Here is a 16,088-nt window from a genome sequence, read left to right on the forward strand (position 1 = left end):
AGGACTGTGAAGTTCTGTTTCTTTTTCAAAGGCCATTTTATACAGAAGTTAAGGTGATGAAGTTAAGATAAATACATGTGATGGTCAGTGCAATCATAAAAAGTATTTGCTTTATAAATGTATGGCTTATCATAGAAGGGAACTTATTCTTCAAACAAGCACCCAATCATAGACAATGTTTTTCCAAACTGATCTGGTGCTTGCTTCCATGAAGGACACCAAATGACATCTCCCTCCCTTTCTATGGGCCAGCTCCTTGTTTTGTTTTCCTTCCTCCCCTTAGATAACATACTAGTTCAAATACAAACCCAGGCAATTCAGAACTACCACAGGAACTGCAGGAATTACCTGTGATAGTCTACGCCCTGTGCTACATAAGTCAGAGAAGATGGCCATAATAGGCTGTGCTTAAATCATGAGTTCATGGATTACCAGTGCATGACACAGACTATGATTAGACAAAAGAATTCTCAATAGAATAAATTATCCTTAAGCCTTTCTTCTAGGCATTTAAAGTACAACCCAGCAAAGCACAACACAAGAAAAGAAAGCCTTTTGTAGGCAACCCACTGAGAAGTCACTGTTTTGATTTCTACAGAAACAGAAAATTTTGTAGGCAGCTCTTAAAAAAAATAATACAACTATACAAAAATAAACAAAGAATCTTTTTAACCTATTCCAAGCTAAAGTGGATATAAATATCCACCCACAGATGGGCTGTTAACTTCACAAACCATCTTTATATTTAGCAAGCCTCAATAAATCATATCTGAAAGCCACCCAGTAAGTAATCTTTTTGTTCAGAAAACTTACCTATTATAATGACAAATGCAAAACTAGCCAGTGTCAGTGATGATCCACTGTTGATCATGTTGATGAGCAGTTTGAACAAAGGATATAGCAGCAATAAGGCCCAGAAAAGCCAGTTCAAAAGTGTCCATGGTCGATGGGGTGGTACTATAGGGACTCCTGGGTAGGTTCCTGTTCTGTAATATTCTTCCTGGAATGCATCCTAGTAGAACAAAGGAGAGCAACAATTAATTCCCCATCTGCCAACAAAACTAGCCATTTCTGACTCTGATGTTCCACCTGCTGTGGGCTTGTAACCACAGGGGAAGATCAAAGACCAAGGGATGGTTGGAAAGCTTGTACTTTGAAGTCAATGAACACAGAGTCAAAAAAAAAAAGAAAAAGAAACGGGGGAAAAAAAAGGAAACAGCATACTTTCTTTCTCCTGCACATAGCAGCCTGAAAAATGGCATACCTGAAGAGTATAACAAGCCCAGTAAAACAAGATGGGTGATGGGATGTACACTCCTGCAGCAATGTTGAATCTCCTGCAAGAGCCACAGCCACTGCCCAAATACTGCTGGTAAGCCAGAGAAGTGTCTGGGCTACATGCTCAGCAGCAGATCCTCTGATCCCTAATGTTTTCTCCAACCACTGCACTGCTCTAAAACAGTACCCACAAACCAGTCAGAAAAGGTGACCAGACATCATCTTGTCCCATACTCTGAAGAACACCACCCTCTTCTGCCTGCTTTGTCCCCCAGTCTTGTTCACCTCATTCCCATGAAGCTTGTGGAAGGAAGTTTGGGTGCTGATCCTCTCTAAACGATTTACAATCTCTCACTGGTTTTGACCAAAGGACTCTCCCTTTTTGTATAATATCAGGAAGATAATGGGGTGGGGGCTGTTTTTCTTCTGTTCTGTAGTGTGTGTTTTTTAAAGCACAGAAGACTTAGAATTCAGTACCTTCCTCTAGAGCCCACAGGGGTGAACAGCATTGCCGTTAGTGATCTGATCAACCAAAGATATCAAAAGGGGGTGGGGTAAAAAAACCCTGCCTACTTGTTCAAAAGCAAAGATTATTAATCGGTGTTATCACATCAAACTGGTTAATTAATGAAGTCAGCATTAGACTGACATAAAAAGGAACCCTAGTTTAGTCAGAGTGAAGTCCTATACTTCTTCAAAGAAAGGATTTTTGGTTTCCAAAAATTCCAGCAAAGCCAAGATTGTCCTAATCAACACAAGAAGTTTATTTCTACTGTGCTACGACTTTACACTTACTTACACTCCAGCTGACATAAATGATTTTTTATTTATTTAAGAGCAACTTTAGTAATTAGAAGTTGCTACCATTTTATCTATTTCAAAGGGAACATTCAGCTTTAAGAGATTACACAGTAATTAAATACTGCACTCTCTTTACTGAGGTTAGAAAAATTATGACTGTTTTCCTCATGCAAGCTAGATTGTACTGGGTTCACTATAGCCAGTCATCTTCACCAGATCACACAGTGTATGAAGTTTTCTTTACAGTGCCTTGAGGACTTTGGTTTATAACTGCTTTAACAACACAGAGCTACTAATCATCAGTAAATTGAATTCTACTATATACAATTAGGTTCCCAAATACCAGCATTACCCAGGAAACTGAAGAATTCCTATTATTGGTATTGCCATTAGAGGGCCTGTTTCTACAGAGAGCAGGACAGGCTTGCTTAAAACAAATGCAGCAGTGTTTCCCTTCTTGGCTCTGCACAGCATTAGGGGCAGCAAAATCACTGACCACATCACAGAAAGGTTTGAGACAGATGGAAAACATATACAACAGGCAAAACAATGTGAAAGCCAACACCTCCACTATGCATTTCACACCTTTGTGAGGGAACAGCTCTTCAGTTAAGATTCCTTACGCTCAAATATATTCACTTTCCTTGCAAAAGACATCTGTGGGTTAATCTGTCTTCTAAGCTTTGCAAGAGTGCCTATAGTACCCATCATCTCAAGTCAGCCTTTAAACACATAACGTAGCTCAAAATTTCCTGAAATCACTTCACCTACATTAAGCTCCTTTCATTTCCCTGCATACAGACTTTGTTTCCAGTTTGTAATCAATCCCATCCACTCAAGTATTATTTTCAGACATGGAAACATGCTCCCTCTATTGGCCCCACCAAATTTAAGTTACTTCAGACAATGTGGGGGTAATGCAGGCAACATCCGTCAGGGAACATCCATCAGAGGCTAACTGGATTCTTTCTCCCAGGAGGTCTGACGACAGAGGTATGCCGCTGCCTTTTCATGAAGAAGCCCACAAAGAATGAGTATCCAAAAATATAGTCTTTGTTCCCAAACACTGGAGTTCTGTACACATGCCCTCTTCAGTTATGCTTTGCTAATTCCCTAGGGCATTCCAGCATATATTTTCATACTCTGTTTTCCATGCTTCTCCTACAAGTGAGAAAAGTTAGAAGCTTGCTTTCTTTTTAATGGAAATTAAGATTCTCAAGCAGAACTTCTATTTCAGGCACTGAGGCTGTAAGGAGGTAAAAAAAGAAAACAAACGTGCAAGGGCTAGCTGAGTTGTGACTATTACACAGTACCTCTTCAGACCAGGCAATAAGATCCTCAACCCAGTCCTTGTTAAAGTCAAAGGCAGCCTCTCTAGCAATGGGAGTTTAAAAAAAAATAAAAGAAATAAAAGAAAAAGGCAATGTGCAACAGAAATTGCACCTCTGTCATAATTTGGCATTAACTGATGCAGTGTTAGACATACGTGGAAGGACAAACTCTACCTCAGGTGAGGAAGAAGCCCATGGACACGGTGCTTACTGTAAGCATGGAAAAGGAAGGAGAACAGTGGTTCGTTTAGAAGAGCACAGTATCATTGTTTATCTGGCAAGACTCTGCTCACGGCATTTGCAGCAGTTGCTAAACCAAAAAATGAAGTACTAAGTAGCAAGAACATAAACATGCCAGATTCCCAGAGAAAAGTATCTCTGATAGAGGTACATGTAAGTGAGATCAGGCAATGACATAAAAAACAACAAAACAAGCTTTTCTCAAAGATCTTCACTCCTTTACTAATGTGGATTTAATTTAAAAGAAAAAAAAGTCATAACACTCCACGTCCACTAATTACTGATTTATTACCCATTCCAACCGCTCTGCACTCTGATCACCATGAGTGCACAGGCCTTGACCTCAGTACCTGTGGCACTCCCCAGTCACTAAATCATGCTACTACAGCATAATTCAGCACACTGTATGTAAGCCTTGAGAAAGTACTGCAAACTTATTAAACTCACTGAGAATAAGCAAAGGCACACGTAACCATAATGCATGATAAAATGGGGGCTCTGCTTTCCAGTTGCGTGCACACCTTGTCTTGCTTTGAAACAGGAAATGAAGTGATGCAACCAAAATAGACAAAGAAGGGGATGAGTGTGTATCTTACAATGAATTACTGCCCTTTGAATACAGATTTGTTACATTTTATCATAAACATTTACTGACTCTGAAGACAATCTGAAACAGAATTCATTTTTAGGAACAGCACCTGGGCGGCTGCTTGTTATCTGACCTAAAAGCCAATTATAATTTTTTAAATGCAGGGCAGAAAGATGAAACGAAACTGCATTTTTACCCTGCAGGGGGGCTTTCATCATCTCAAAACTCTTCAAGAAGTTGTCCCTGCTCTACATTCTGCCAGACTGATTTTACGAAGACATAGGCTTCAGTAAACCAGGAATGACTGCAATGAAATAACAGTTTCACTAATGTAAAACAGCTGGAGAAATAGAGACGTCACCCTCAGAAAAAAATTAAAACCATCCCCAAACAAAAACCCACCTCTAATGAATCAAAAAAAATGCTACGTAACCAAAAAGGTTTTAGTGGAAAGGAAAACTAAACACACATTCCTTCCCTCCTTCCCTCCTTATTCTTAACAGGAAACTATAGATTTAACCAACCAGCAAAGTTGCCATGAAGAACAGATATGAAGGATATTATGTTATACCGTATCATATAATAGTATATAGGAGAGATGTACATTCTGTTTGCATTAGAAGTAACTGAGTGTTCACCAAAGGCTGAATAACAGAACAAACCTGAAGTGAATTACTGCAAACTAAGTAATAAGGGATTCAGAAAAACAATTACCATATTCTCATTTATGTTCTTGTCTTACAAATGTCTAAATGGTTCTCAGGAACATGAAAAATGGCTACAAATTCATAGCAGCAGAAAGTGGACTTTTGCAATTTTAAGCAAAAGGACCATTTGCACATATATGCCTCTAGAATGAGTACGAGCCTGTGGGTAACATCCTGCCTTTCTGCAAAGGTGCTGGGGGTTGTGTCTGAATCAGGTGTTATTGGCACAAATTACAAGAAGGGGGATCAGAGGCAAAGGTGGTAGATCTACAAGTGAGGTCTCAAGATATATTTACTTTTCTCATTCCTGTAAGCAAGCTGCTTAGAGGGGCTATGAATTAAAACAGAAACAGTCATGGCATGAAACTGAGAAAGACGAGGACATAATCAATACAGAAATGCTAACGTGGTGTCCTGGGTAGAGCATGACCAATGGCACAGCAGAATTTTGCTGTCCCAGTGAGAGGAAACCAGAGCTATATTCTATCACTTCTAAATCCAAAGCACTGCTGCATTTCAGTCTGAATAGATAACTTTGATCAACGTATTGAAGGAAACTGAGCTGCCAGGCCCTCATGCCATACATACCTATGACTCCCACTGATTGAAATGGGAGTGCTGAGTGTATTCAAAAAGCACATCCCCCAACCCTTATCTCCTATATTCATAAAAACAAAGACCAGAAGAAACAGATTCTGAAAGACTGAAGGATGCATATGAAAGCATTTGGAAATAAGAAAAAAACTCCACCAGGCATCTACAAACACACAGTCATTATTATTCTCTCCTCATCCTATGTAATTAAGAATCTTAAACACATGCCTTCTATACACACAATGTGAAAGCAATTTATCAGCCTGTCCTATTAATATTGGATGTTTGCCTTGGTTAAAAAGACAGGGTAAAACAAGGGACAAAAATTCTAATACACTAAAAATATCTCATTTAGCGCACAAATTACTTCTTGATTAACAAGGTGCCTTTAAGGGGAAAGAAGACAAGACAGAAGATAATTTTGATTTTTGTATTCTTACGCAACTTTCTAGAGAAGAGTTTTAAAACTCCTCTATAAAGGCTTCTTTAAGCTTTCTTCCTGTTGCTCTTTATAAAGGCAATCATGACTGGTAGCACACGATCAGTTTGTATGCACAGAAACACCCACTCTAAGCCTCCAAAGTAGGACCACTACACACGGACACTGTAAAGGTCTACTAGCAGTATAAATAATGGAGCACTAGGGCTCACAATTGCTGCCTAGACAAAAAAACTAACCTTTTCTTGATACAGTTTGTGGAGCCAGGCAGAACATTCCTGCTCATCTTCTGGGACTTCCTCTAGTGGAATCCGCCTGCCAAAGGTAAACAAGAAAAATTCAAGAATATTAAATACTTTGGCTCCCATGAACAGCACTTGCATTATACAGACAGATTATCCATCTGACAGGAGACTTGCTACATTTTTCTCCTTTTTTTAACTTGTGGTAACAACTCCAAGATCAGCAAAGTATAGTTTGCTTCTAGAGCTACCTTCGGTTCTTAGATATATGTGGAATTTAGAAATTGAGATTTCTGAAATAGTAATGCATTGTGTTTGAGTTCACTAGAGCAACTTTCTAGATAAAGGTTTACAATTATCTGTTTCCAAACAAAGGTTCTGAATTAATGAATTTTTTAACCCACCTATGAAGTTAAAGGCTGTACTTAATCAGCTAGGCAATAGAGAGAAAAAACAAACTATTCTTCTTATAACTTATGGTAAAGTTCTCTAGTGTTTCTCCATCAACATTTCCAATTATTGTAATTTTTGTTATGTGAAGCTTGGTTGGATAATGTCCAGCAAAATGGCTCCTATTACTGAAAAATTCTCTCTTGACAAACCAAAGTTTTCATCTCATCATATGAGTTTTGGTCAATAACCCTGTGACAGAAAAAATCTCTTACCAACCTCATTTAAGTACACTAATGGCAATATTTAATAATTTTACATTTTCAATGTAGGATATATTTTAATTAATATCCATTAAGAGCAGCATCAAATTAACTTCCTTCAGCACAAGAGAATAACTTCTCAGTGTTGGGACACTCCTGTTTGCAGTTAATAAATTAACAGGTGTGACACTACTGATTTGTTCCTTTAGTTAAAAAAGTCTTAAGGTTACAAACATTGCAAACCAACACAATTTAACATGGCCATCCAAATTTTGCAAAATTCCATTTAGTGCAACACCTACGGCACTTTGATAAGCAAATATGGAGGATTTTAAAGAACATCTGTGATAGTCCCCAGCTAATTGCCAAAACAAATTTAGCCATGAGGCTTACCCTGCCTGTAAGAGCTTTTCAAGAAGCTCAAAAGGACAGAAGAATAAATAGCTACCCTGAGTTGTGAAAAGCAATTTCCATAGCCTGCCAGACTGACTCGCAGCAGGCTGGAATGGTGTAAATGGAGATACAGGAAGAGGAGACGCCCCTGTGCTCCACTGGAGAAATGGCCCACACAGGTAGGGCCAGCTGCTCCTCCATGAACTAGCCAGCCAAGCTGAGTACACCAAACACAAGGACAACCAGGCTAAGCTATCAAGTGGGAGGAGGAATCAAGAGAAAGTTTCTTTTTACCCTTGAGCAAAAACAGTTCTGAAGAAATATTTTTTCAAACAGGCAGAAAAGGGGAGGTAAAAAGAAAAGGTCACCCTATTCCATTTGATGTTGGTATCCAAGATAAACCAATTGGACCAGCCCACTATAGCTCTAAAGGGGTTATGATGAACTCCTGATCACTTGTGGTGTCACTTTTAGGCTCCTATGCTCCAACCCTAAACTATCTCATGTCCTGAGTGCCTGTAGTATGGGTGCTGCTGGTAAAACCTCACTTGGGAATCGGCTCATTCCCATTAAGATTATGGGAATCCATTGGGGTATTCATCACTTATAGAAACATTAATGAAAAGGAATCCAAGTAATGTTTTTTTCATTAAACAACCCCCTGGTAGGGAGGGAGCAGCAGGCAAATACATCAACTATACCAACAAACAGAGATAGGAACAGTCCTCAGCCTGGCCTCCACCAGAGTTGGAACTCCTGTGCCAGAGACAGGTATAAAGCAACTCCATCTGAACACTTAGATGATGTTTGATATTCTGGCCAAGGGAGTGAAAAGAGGCCCTTCTGCTGCTCCTGAGCCAAGAGACAGACAAATGAATAAAAAAATAACAAACAAAAAGTAGTGTAGACACTTATGGGTTCCCCACATATTTGCAGTCACAGAACTTTACAAGAAACCTTTCCCATCCAATAGGAGTTTTTATCTGAAGCTCTGTGAAGCCGGGTTGGTAGAGATTTGCTTTTCATCACCTACTTGAAAACATTCCCTTATTTGTCCAATTCTGACTGCAAGTACACACTCCTGTATGCTAAAAAGGAATTAAACTATGGTTACTTGCCTTACATACAAATCTGCATGATATTTTTTTCCATTTAGAACTCCCAGCAATGTTGGATTTTCATTATTTCTAAAATTGAGGGTAGAATCGTAGACTGCAGAAACTACAAAAAGAGAAACAGGTTATGTGATTACAGTAGTAATACAATGGAAATAAGCCATTATCTCTCAGACAAGGAGAATATTTAAATAGCACCACAGTTTGAGCTGTCACCAAGGTAAAAATGACAATGGAACACTCAACATGCAGGATTTAAGAAGGCCTTTCAGTGACCCTTTCAGAAACTGCACCAGCAGAATGAAAAGGTCTGCTCTACACCCTTGCCTTCTTCCCCATCAGGTGCAGAATGACGGGCATACAATTATAGTTTCTGACAGACTGTACCTAGGACTTCCTAGGAGTCCATGGTTGAAAAACTGTTGTCTGCCTTGACTCACTGTGAATGATGCAACTACCCCCCTAAATAAGGGGGGAAACAACCAGGCAGATACACACTTTATAAACAATGAACAATATATACCCTTTGACTAAGAACAGGTAAAGTTTGTGTGTGTGTGAGACATCCTACAGCAGAAGGGCTTAATGTAACTATAAATTGCTGGGGTCAAAACCAACCCCCCTTTTATGTCCCTTATTTGATAACTCAGGCAGTTGCTATAGGGCAAAGGCAGACACAGAATGACAGACCACATCTTGTGTGAGCTGGGCTGCTGCTATGAAGACATGCAAATGTGACACATATAACATACAAGTTCCACTGAACAAAACTGCAGCCAAACTTTCAGTGTTGAGAAAACTGTTTCTGCAGTTCAGGACTGAGCAGTTACAGCAAATGCATTTGCAAAGGCCAATTGCAGTTAAACCAGACAGCATTAACAAGCAGTTTCCAAAGAGAAAACATTCACTGTTAAACCACATACAGTGTTTCAAAAAAGTTTTTCTGAACATATGCTTATTTTCTTGATGTCACAAAATTACCAGAGAACAATTTATTTTCCTGACACTGAAATATGTTGTGCGTCATGGTATGAGTTCTAAGATCAATGACAGCAAAAAAACTTCTCTTTTTTTTGTCACGTGACTAACAAGCATTTCACCTGTAGCTTGCTGTATTTTAAGTTTCCTGCTCCAGAGTTTTGCAATAATGAATGAAAATGCATGTCATGAACCTTTATTGTGAGAGCTCTTGACCCGCCTAAGAAAGACTTTTTTTACATAGCACAGATTTGCTCTTGGTTTTGAAACCTCTCTAGAGAGATAAATATGGCTTGGTCACAGCATTCAGCTCCCAGAAACTCATCACATCATTTGTCACTCCAAAACAGAATGCAAAGCACAGAACAGCTTCAGCACTGAAAGGAAATCCTGAACACAAAGGCCAAACCCCTGTCACTGCATACAGACTGTCCATTGCACTAATAACTCCATTATTCTCCTACTACAGTTAGATTCTTAGCCCAAACTCAAAACTGCAACACATAAGCTAAAATCTACTTCTAGCAGACTACTCTCCCTGTACAAGTAAGAAATTACTTTTTTTTATAAGTATCTGCCTCCATTTTTAAGCTTCTTAGCATAGAAGGATTTTACTAATCACTCTAATTTACTAATCCAATGTAATTGAATGAAAACAAGAGCTCAGTTTGGTTTATTCAGGGTAAGCTTCTTAGTTTATTCTTTAATAGCATTATTCTAACGACAATAGGGATGCAATAAAGCAAAGTATGATATACAGAACACTTGTTCTTTCATTTTTTTTACAAGATATCTCCATTTGAGTTTTTATATGAATTGGCTTTTGTTCAGACAAATTGGAAGATGGTTCTCCTGTTCTGAAAAAAGCTTCTGCAGAGTTGGCTAGGAACATCTTTATATGCTGACAGCCTTACAGAATCTTCCTTTTCTCCAGGGAAAAAAAAGAAATCCTATTCCAGTTTGCAACTGGTATATAGTTTCATATTTAGTCCAGTCCCTTTTAATAACACATTGAAATCTTTTGGTGCAAAGCAGTGCCAAACCCAAGACAATGACAGCATGTGCAGGAGTAAAGAGACCTCTGTTATATCCAGATATAACAGAAGATAACTAAAGACTTCAGCTTTTTCATTCTGAAAGTGTAGGAAAAGAACAACAATAGAAGTGTCAAAGAAAACAACTGCATGAATTTAAAATTTGCCAGAAAGCTTCCAAAGCCAAAGCAGCACTAGCATGCTGTGTGAACTGGTTATCATTAAAAGTGGATTTTGCAATTATATAATTAGAACTGGACCTCTCATGACTTTCTCATCCAAAAGCTGAGGAGTCCAGAAATTTCACTTTCTAAAACAAGTAAAAAAATAACTCCATACTACCTTGAAAACATTGCAACAACTGTCTCACTCTTGGGCTAATATAGGCAGCATCAAATGAAGTTTTGCTTCATTTGTGAAATATTTTCTATGAAGAAATTATATCTTAAAACCTCTTTTTCATTAAAAATCAAACACAAGTCTTTGAAAGTCGTTTCAAAGGCTCAGAATAGATATAGATCATAACTAAATCGAAAATTTTTCCAGCCGAATTGCTATTTCCTGTCAAAAAAGTCTAGGGTTTTTTTTGTTTGCTTTCTAATCTCTGCACAGTTTTTTTTCCACATCTTTAACTTTGTTCTCTGTACAGCATTCTGACAGAGAGCTATGTACTTAAAAAGTAAATAAAAAAGATTTAATTTCTTAACTTCAACCTAAAAGAAAAATAAATCTTCAGATTACGCATCTAGAGAGGATCCTTCTTACTTGACTGTCCTCTTGAATTTCACGCATTATTTTGTGGCCATGAAGGATCATGCCAAAATTATGGTGGATCATCTGACAAATCAACCTACAGGGAATGAGTAGACCTACGTGCACCTTCATACTAGCACACAATGATCTGAAGATTGCAAAATGGAGGGGAGGGTACAGTGGAATTCACTGTACTTTTGGTATGTTATCACCTTGACACAATCCTCTGATTTGCCATTTCATTGCTCTGGTCAGCTTGGTCAAAAATCACTCATCCTCTCAAACTTGGTAACTTTCTCTGGACGATGACTAGAAGTCCACTTGAAAACAAATAATAACCCAGGACTAAAGTGCAACTCAAGGGAAGAAAAAAGTCATTGCAAGACTCTCAAACACTGTCATACTGAACTCCATGAGAACATCACTCTGGAATTTATTCTCGTGCGTTTTCTCTAGGACAGTAGTTCCCAGTGTGCACAACTGGAGGAAAAGGTGCACAACACAACTTGGGCTTATCTACAATCCATCTTGAGGCACATTTTTAAATACAAGTCTTCACTAAATAAAAACAGCTGAAAGGAATTGCCTGATATACACCCAGGCAATAAAAGTAACAGTTAAATATATCTTTTGCAGTAATTATGACATTTATTTTTATAGTAAATCATGTACGAGTGTTTTAGAAACGGATCTGCATTTCCATTTGTTTCCATGAACAGTACAGGTAGCAAACAGCAATTTATTAAGACAGCAAATAGCTTCTAGAAATGAAGCTCCTGGTGACTGTGTCTCTACTACCATACTGGGAGAGACGGTCACTGACAAAATTATCAGAAAAGTTCAAAAAATATTAAAAGCACTTATTTAAGAATCAAATTGTGTGCAGAGGTCTGAACTTGTGAAAGTAAATCTCTGAGAAGAAAAGAATTCCATTATCACTTATGAAAGAAATGAGTTAGGAGGGAAGGTCCTTTACTTGTTCTCTCACGTGAAAGATATTTTTATCCAAACATATCTGCTTATGCTGACAGAAATGGCATCACTGGTATGGAGGCAGCTTCTCATGTATGTACATTGAATAAACTCCTTCTGAAGGTAAGTTTTTCAGAACAGATGGACTTGCCAGGCTCATGTCACCAACGTCTATTTCTGACTACTGGAGAAATACTTCAGAACTACTTCCAGAATGACTGCATCACAGAGCATTAAGAGCTGATACAAAGTTTTGAAGAGGACCAACCTATGATCACTGGTACTATGGGTGAATTACCTCTACAGACGGAAAGAACACCATCTATCCATGATATAGTGCTACAGCCTCAAACAAGTGGAATCACACCTTTGTCAGAAAGAAGTGGAAAAAAACCAGACAGAAGCTCTGTCACACCCAGCTGTGAACTGGTCCAAAACCTGTGGCTTGATTTCATTGCTACATGGTGCTCCAGCTCCAGCCAGGGCCACCACCCCTTGTGGGAGATCTGAAAGTGCATTAGCCTAAATAGCAGGACCCAAAATGGATTCAGGGAGCTCAGCACCAGTCTCTCATTTTTAGAGATGCACAGGGATACCCCACTGCAGATTTGACCTAACTTCTAGATAGAGCTTACATTTCTAGACTATGGACTGTCAAAACAGACTCCCATCACATTCTCTTTTCAAAAAACATGCACGGACTTCCTTGTTATCTGCATATAATAATGTTACAAGGAGTTCTAAAAATAAGACATTGATTACAAAGGCTTTTCAAATGCTTGTCACATGTACCCCTTGTCTCTATAGGAGAGAAACATATAATAACCCAGACAATAACCCTCGTATCTCCATTTCATTGCAAAAAGTGGCAAGGCAAGTAAATCAACACATCCAGAAAAACGTGCAACACTGATATGGGGTCATCAAACCCTCAGAGGTCTGTTGGTTGGGTTTTCAAGCTCAACAGCTTTTGTTGAAACTGTATATGAGAAGCTACGGCTCTGTGCTTCTCCTTGAACCTCACAGGAAGTACTACCTTCTTAGTGGCCTTACATTGCCTCATCTAGAGAGTTACAGCTTCTGGAGTGAGGCAATGACACACACTCCCCTAAGTATATGAGTAATCTAGCAATCTCGGCCTTATTTTTCTGAAGGTATTTCAAATATTTAGGATCCTAGTAAATGTTACTGTAGTGTATCACATGAACACCAAAAAGTTTTTATAAATGTCACTTGGGTTCCCTACAATTGTTTCCTTTTGAAACATATTCCCAGAAATCAGCTATTTGTCCACAATCATGCCTTATTTGGCTTGTACTACACAGAGCAGTGAGAAGAACAAAATCACCACCAAAATACCCTGTCCTTGATTCCCAGCTCAGGGCATTAGAGGTCACAGAGTTTTGACTCATCTCTTCTTCAGTGCCTCAAGTCTACCACCTCCCTGCCCTCAGTCAAACAGCCACCCTTATTCAAAAGGCAAGGTTAAACTGTGCCCTTAAGGGGGTTACTGGAGGCTTCACATAACTTACCTCTTCTTCATGTATCAGAAAAGATCCAAGCTATGCTATCCATTTTGGGGGTGGAAAGTTGTAGGTGCCTGGTAAGCTACAACAGTGATATGATCTACCTGACTCACAAGAGGATATGTAGAAGAAATATGACAGATAGCAAGACAGCTGACTGCAAAGCTTTTTTTACAGCAACTATCCCAGATATGCCACATGAAAATGTGTCTTCAAAGACAAAAGAAGTTTTGATATTAGCTTCAGTCAAGCTAGAACATTTTCTTCTAAACCCATAACCACTTTGTCTTTCTTATGCAACAGCCTTTTAACAATACATAACTCTAACAACCCCCAAAAATACCGTAACACTATGGCTACTTAGCACTGTCTTTCCTTTACCCATGAAGTCCACAGCAGACGACTTCGATAGATAGTATTAGCCAAAAAAAAATCACTTCAAAGGCAATGTGTGCAATATTCTTACTGATGTCATCTTAAAGGTGGCAAATGTAAGTAACCAGAGATAACTGGGGGATAGGGAGCTAAGAAAAACATTAACAAAGAAAAACTTACTTCATGTTCTGTAATTCAGAAATAATTTGTTTAAAAATTTTGGCTACATGTATCGTCAGTCAAGGTCTACTCCCCTTCCTCAGCTCCACAAAGAAACTCTAAAGAGCAAATCTATACAGGAATTTAAAGCAGAATTTTTTTTTTTAAATTTAAAAATTATGTCACTTGAGGCAGGTATTTACTACAAGGAAACATTTTAAGACACACTGCCTCAGATTCTCTACTGATGCATTTGCTTCATTTAGAACAGAATAGCTTAGTAAATACTAAGAAATACTATCCTTTGGCAATTGGTACAAAATATGCAATTTGAGATTTCCCAATACACAGTCACAGTAACAGAAAACGAAACAAAAATAATAATAATAAAAAAAAACCCCAAGTTGCTCCAGGACTTTATTAGTAAAATCACAGGATAGTGGAAAAAAGGTCAGAGAGGATCCCAGGGCTTTTCTGCTAGGACTCACGCTACAGGAAAAAGAAAAGCACGGCAAACTGACAGTAGCTGGATGAAATAACCATTTAGCATTTTTCCCTGTGACTTTCCTTACCTACATTTCTCAAACACTGCACGGTGACAGCAAATCCTTTTGTTCGTGGCAGTAGGTGATACTTGAGCTTGGGCAGACCTTTGGCTTCGGCTACCTGCATGCTAATTTGGTGCTTCTGTTCTGTGAACCTTGTGCCCTCGCAATGAATCAGGAACTAAAACCAAGAGAGAACTACAGTTAGACAGAAGCTCAGGTCTTCTACATCTGACTGAGCAGAGGTGTCTCTAATTCCCACCAGCACAGCCCAAGTTAAGACTGCTAGCAGGAACAGTTGTAGCCACATACACATTTAGGTAATTTATTTGACTGAAGTAAAAAATTTGAAAGAAACAACCACACAAACAAACAACAAAAAAGTCAAAACCAAACACTCATCCAACTTGCCATCCTCTGGTTTGAACTTCAGCTTTTAGACTTAATCATCTGCTCTGCTACTTGCTATCAGAATGACTTGATTTCTCTAAATGAGTCACTCAATCTCTACACTCAAAATATACCCCTGTTGCAAATGTTTCACTGATGGCGAAGTGTACAGGTATCATGGTATCTAAATCTTGGTAAGTGTCTAAACTAAAGACATTTCTAGGAAATGCTTCAGCACCCAGCTTGCACCCCCTGACTCCAACCCTCTGGCTTTCACTTATGGCACGAGGACACTGACAACTACACACAGCAACTCTGATGCCAGGGACAGAGCTGGTAACAGATGTAAGGCAGCAGATGCAGGACAACTGAAAGCCTCATGCACTTATGAACTATACAGTGGAAGTGCTCAGACGTGAACAATTACAATCTTGCCACTGGCAGGCAGGGGACAGCACACAGATCTTCGGAGATTTACCACTTGCTCATCTGCTTTCTGCCAAGCCTGAACACAAACTAACACATCAGAGAGCACTGCCATATCACACAAGCTAAGTCCTCAGAACCCACAGCAAAAATATAGCCAACAAAGACAGAGATTGAAGAAAACTAGCCAAGCAGACGGCCTTCAGCCCTAGCTCATCCAAGACCACTTCTACTCATGTATCACAAGCATAATGTTAAGTAGTTAGATGAAACATACCGAAACCGATGAGAAAATCTCTCTAGTCTACTTCCCATGCTTTGCCTGTCTACCTTCCAAGGTGCTATTTTTGTGCCTTTTGACATATGTCATCATACAAAGGCAAATTAAAACTCCACATGCAATAACCCCACGTGTACATCAACAACTATCTCCTGTATGTAGGTATAGCTCCTTCTTAGTAATTAGTATCTATAGGATAGTGGTGGTTTGTGCTCATTGATTAGAGTTGAACTACCTAGGTGCATAGAAAGGCATTCAATGTCTTTTA

General features: G+C 38.9%; 1 protein-coding gene across 1 annotated transcript in view; it reads right to left on the reverse strand.

Annotated features, from left to right (window-relative positions):
- Positions 1-16,088, reverse strand: part of AGPAT4 (1-acylglycerol-3-phosphate O-acyltransferase 4) — a 58,828-nt gene that overhangs the window by 8,263 nt on the left and 34,477 nt on the right. The window contains exons 4-7 of the mRNA XM_018077452.2: positions 14,752-14,905; positions 8,386-8,488; positions 6,219-6,294; positions 814-1,012 (exon numbers count right to left, since the gene is read on the reverse strand). Of these exons, the coding sequence (XP_017932941.1) occupies positions 814-1,012; positions 6,219-6,294; positions 8,386-8,488; positions 14,752-14,905 (532 nt within the window). The remainder of the gene's footprint in view (positions 1-813; positions 1,013-6,218; positions 6,295-8,385; positions 8,489-14,751; positions 14,906-16,088) is intronic.

This window comes from Manacus vitellinus, unplaced genomic scaffold (genome assembly GCF_001715985.3).
Source record: "Manacus vitellinus isolate BGI_N305 unplaced genomic scaffold, ASM171598v3 scaffold_37_pilon, whole genome shotgun sequence".
Lineage (NCBI taxonomy): Eukaryota > Metazoa > Chordata > Aves > Passeriformes > Pipridae > Manacus > Manacus vitellinus.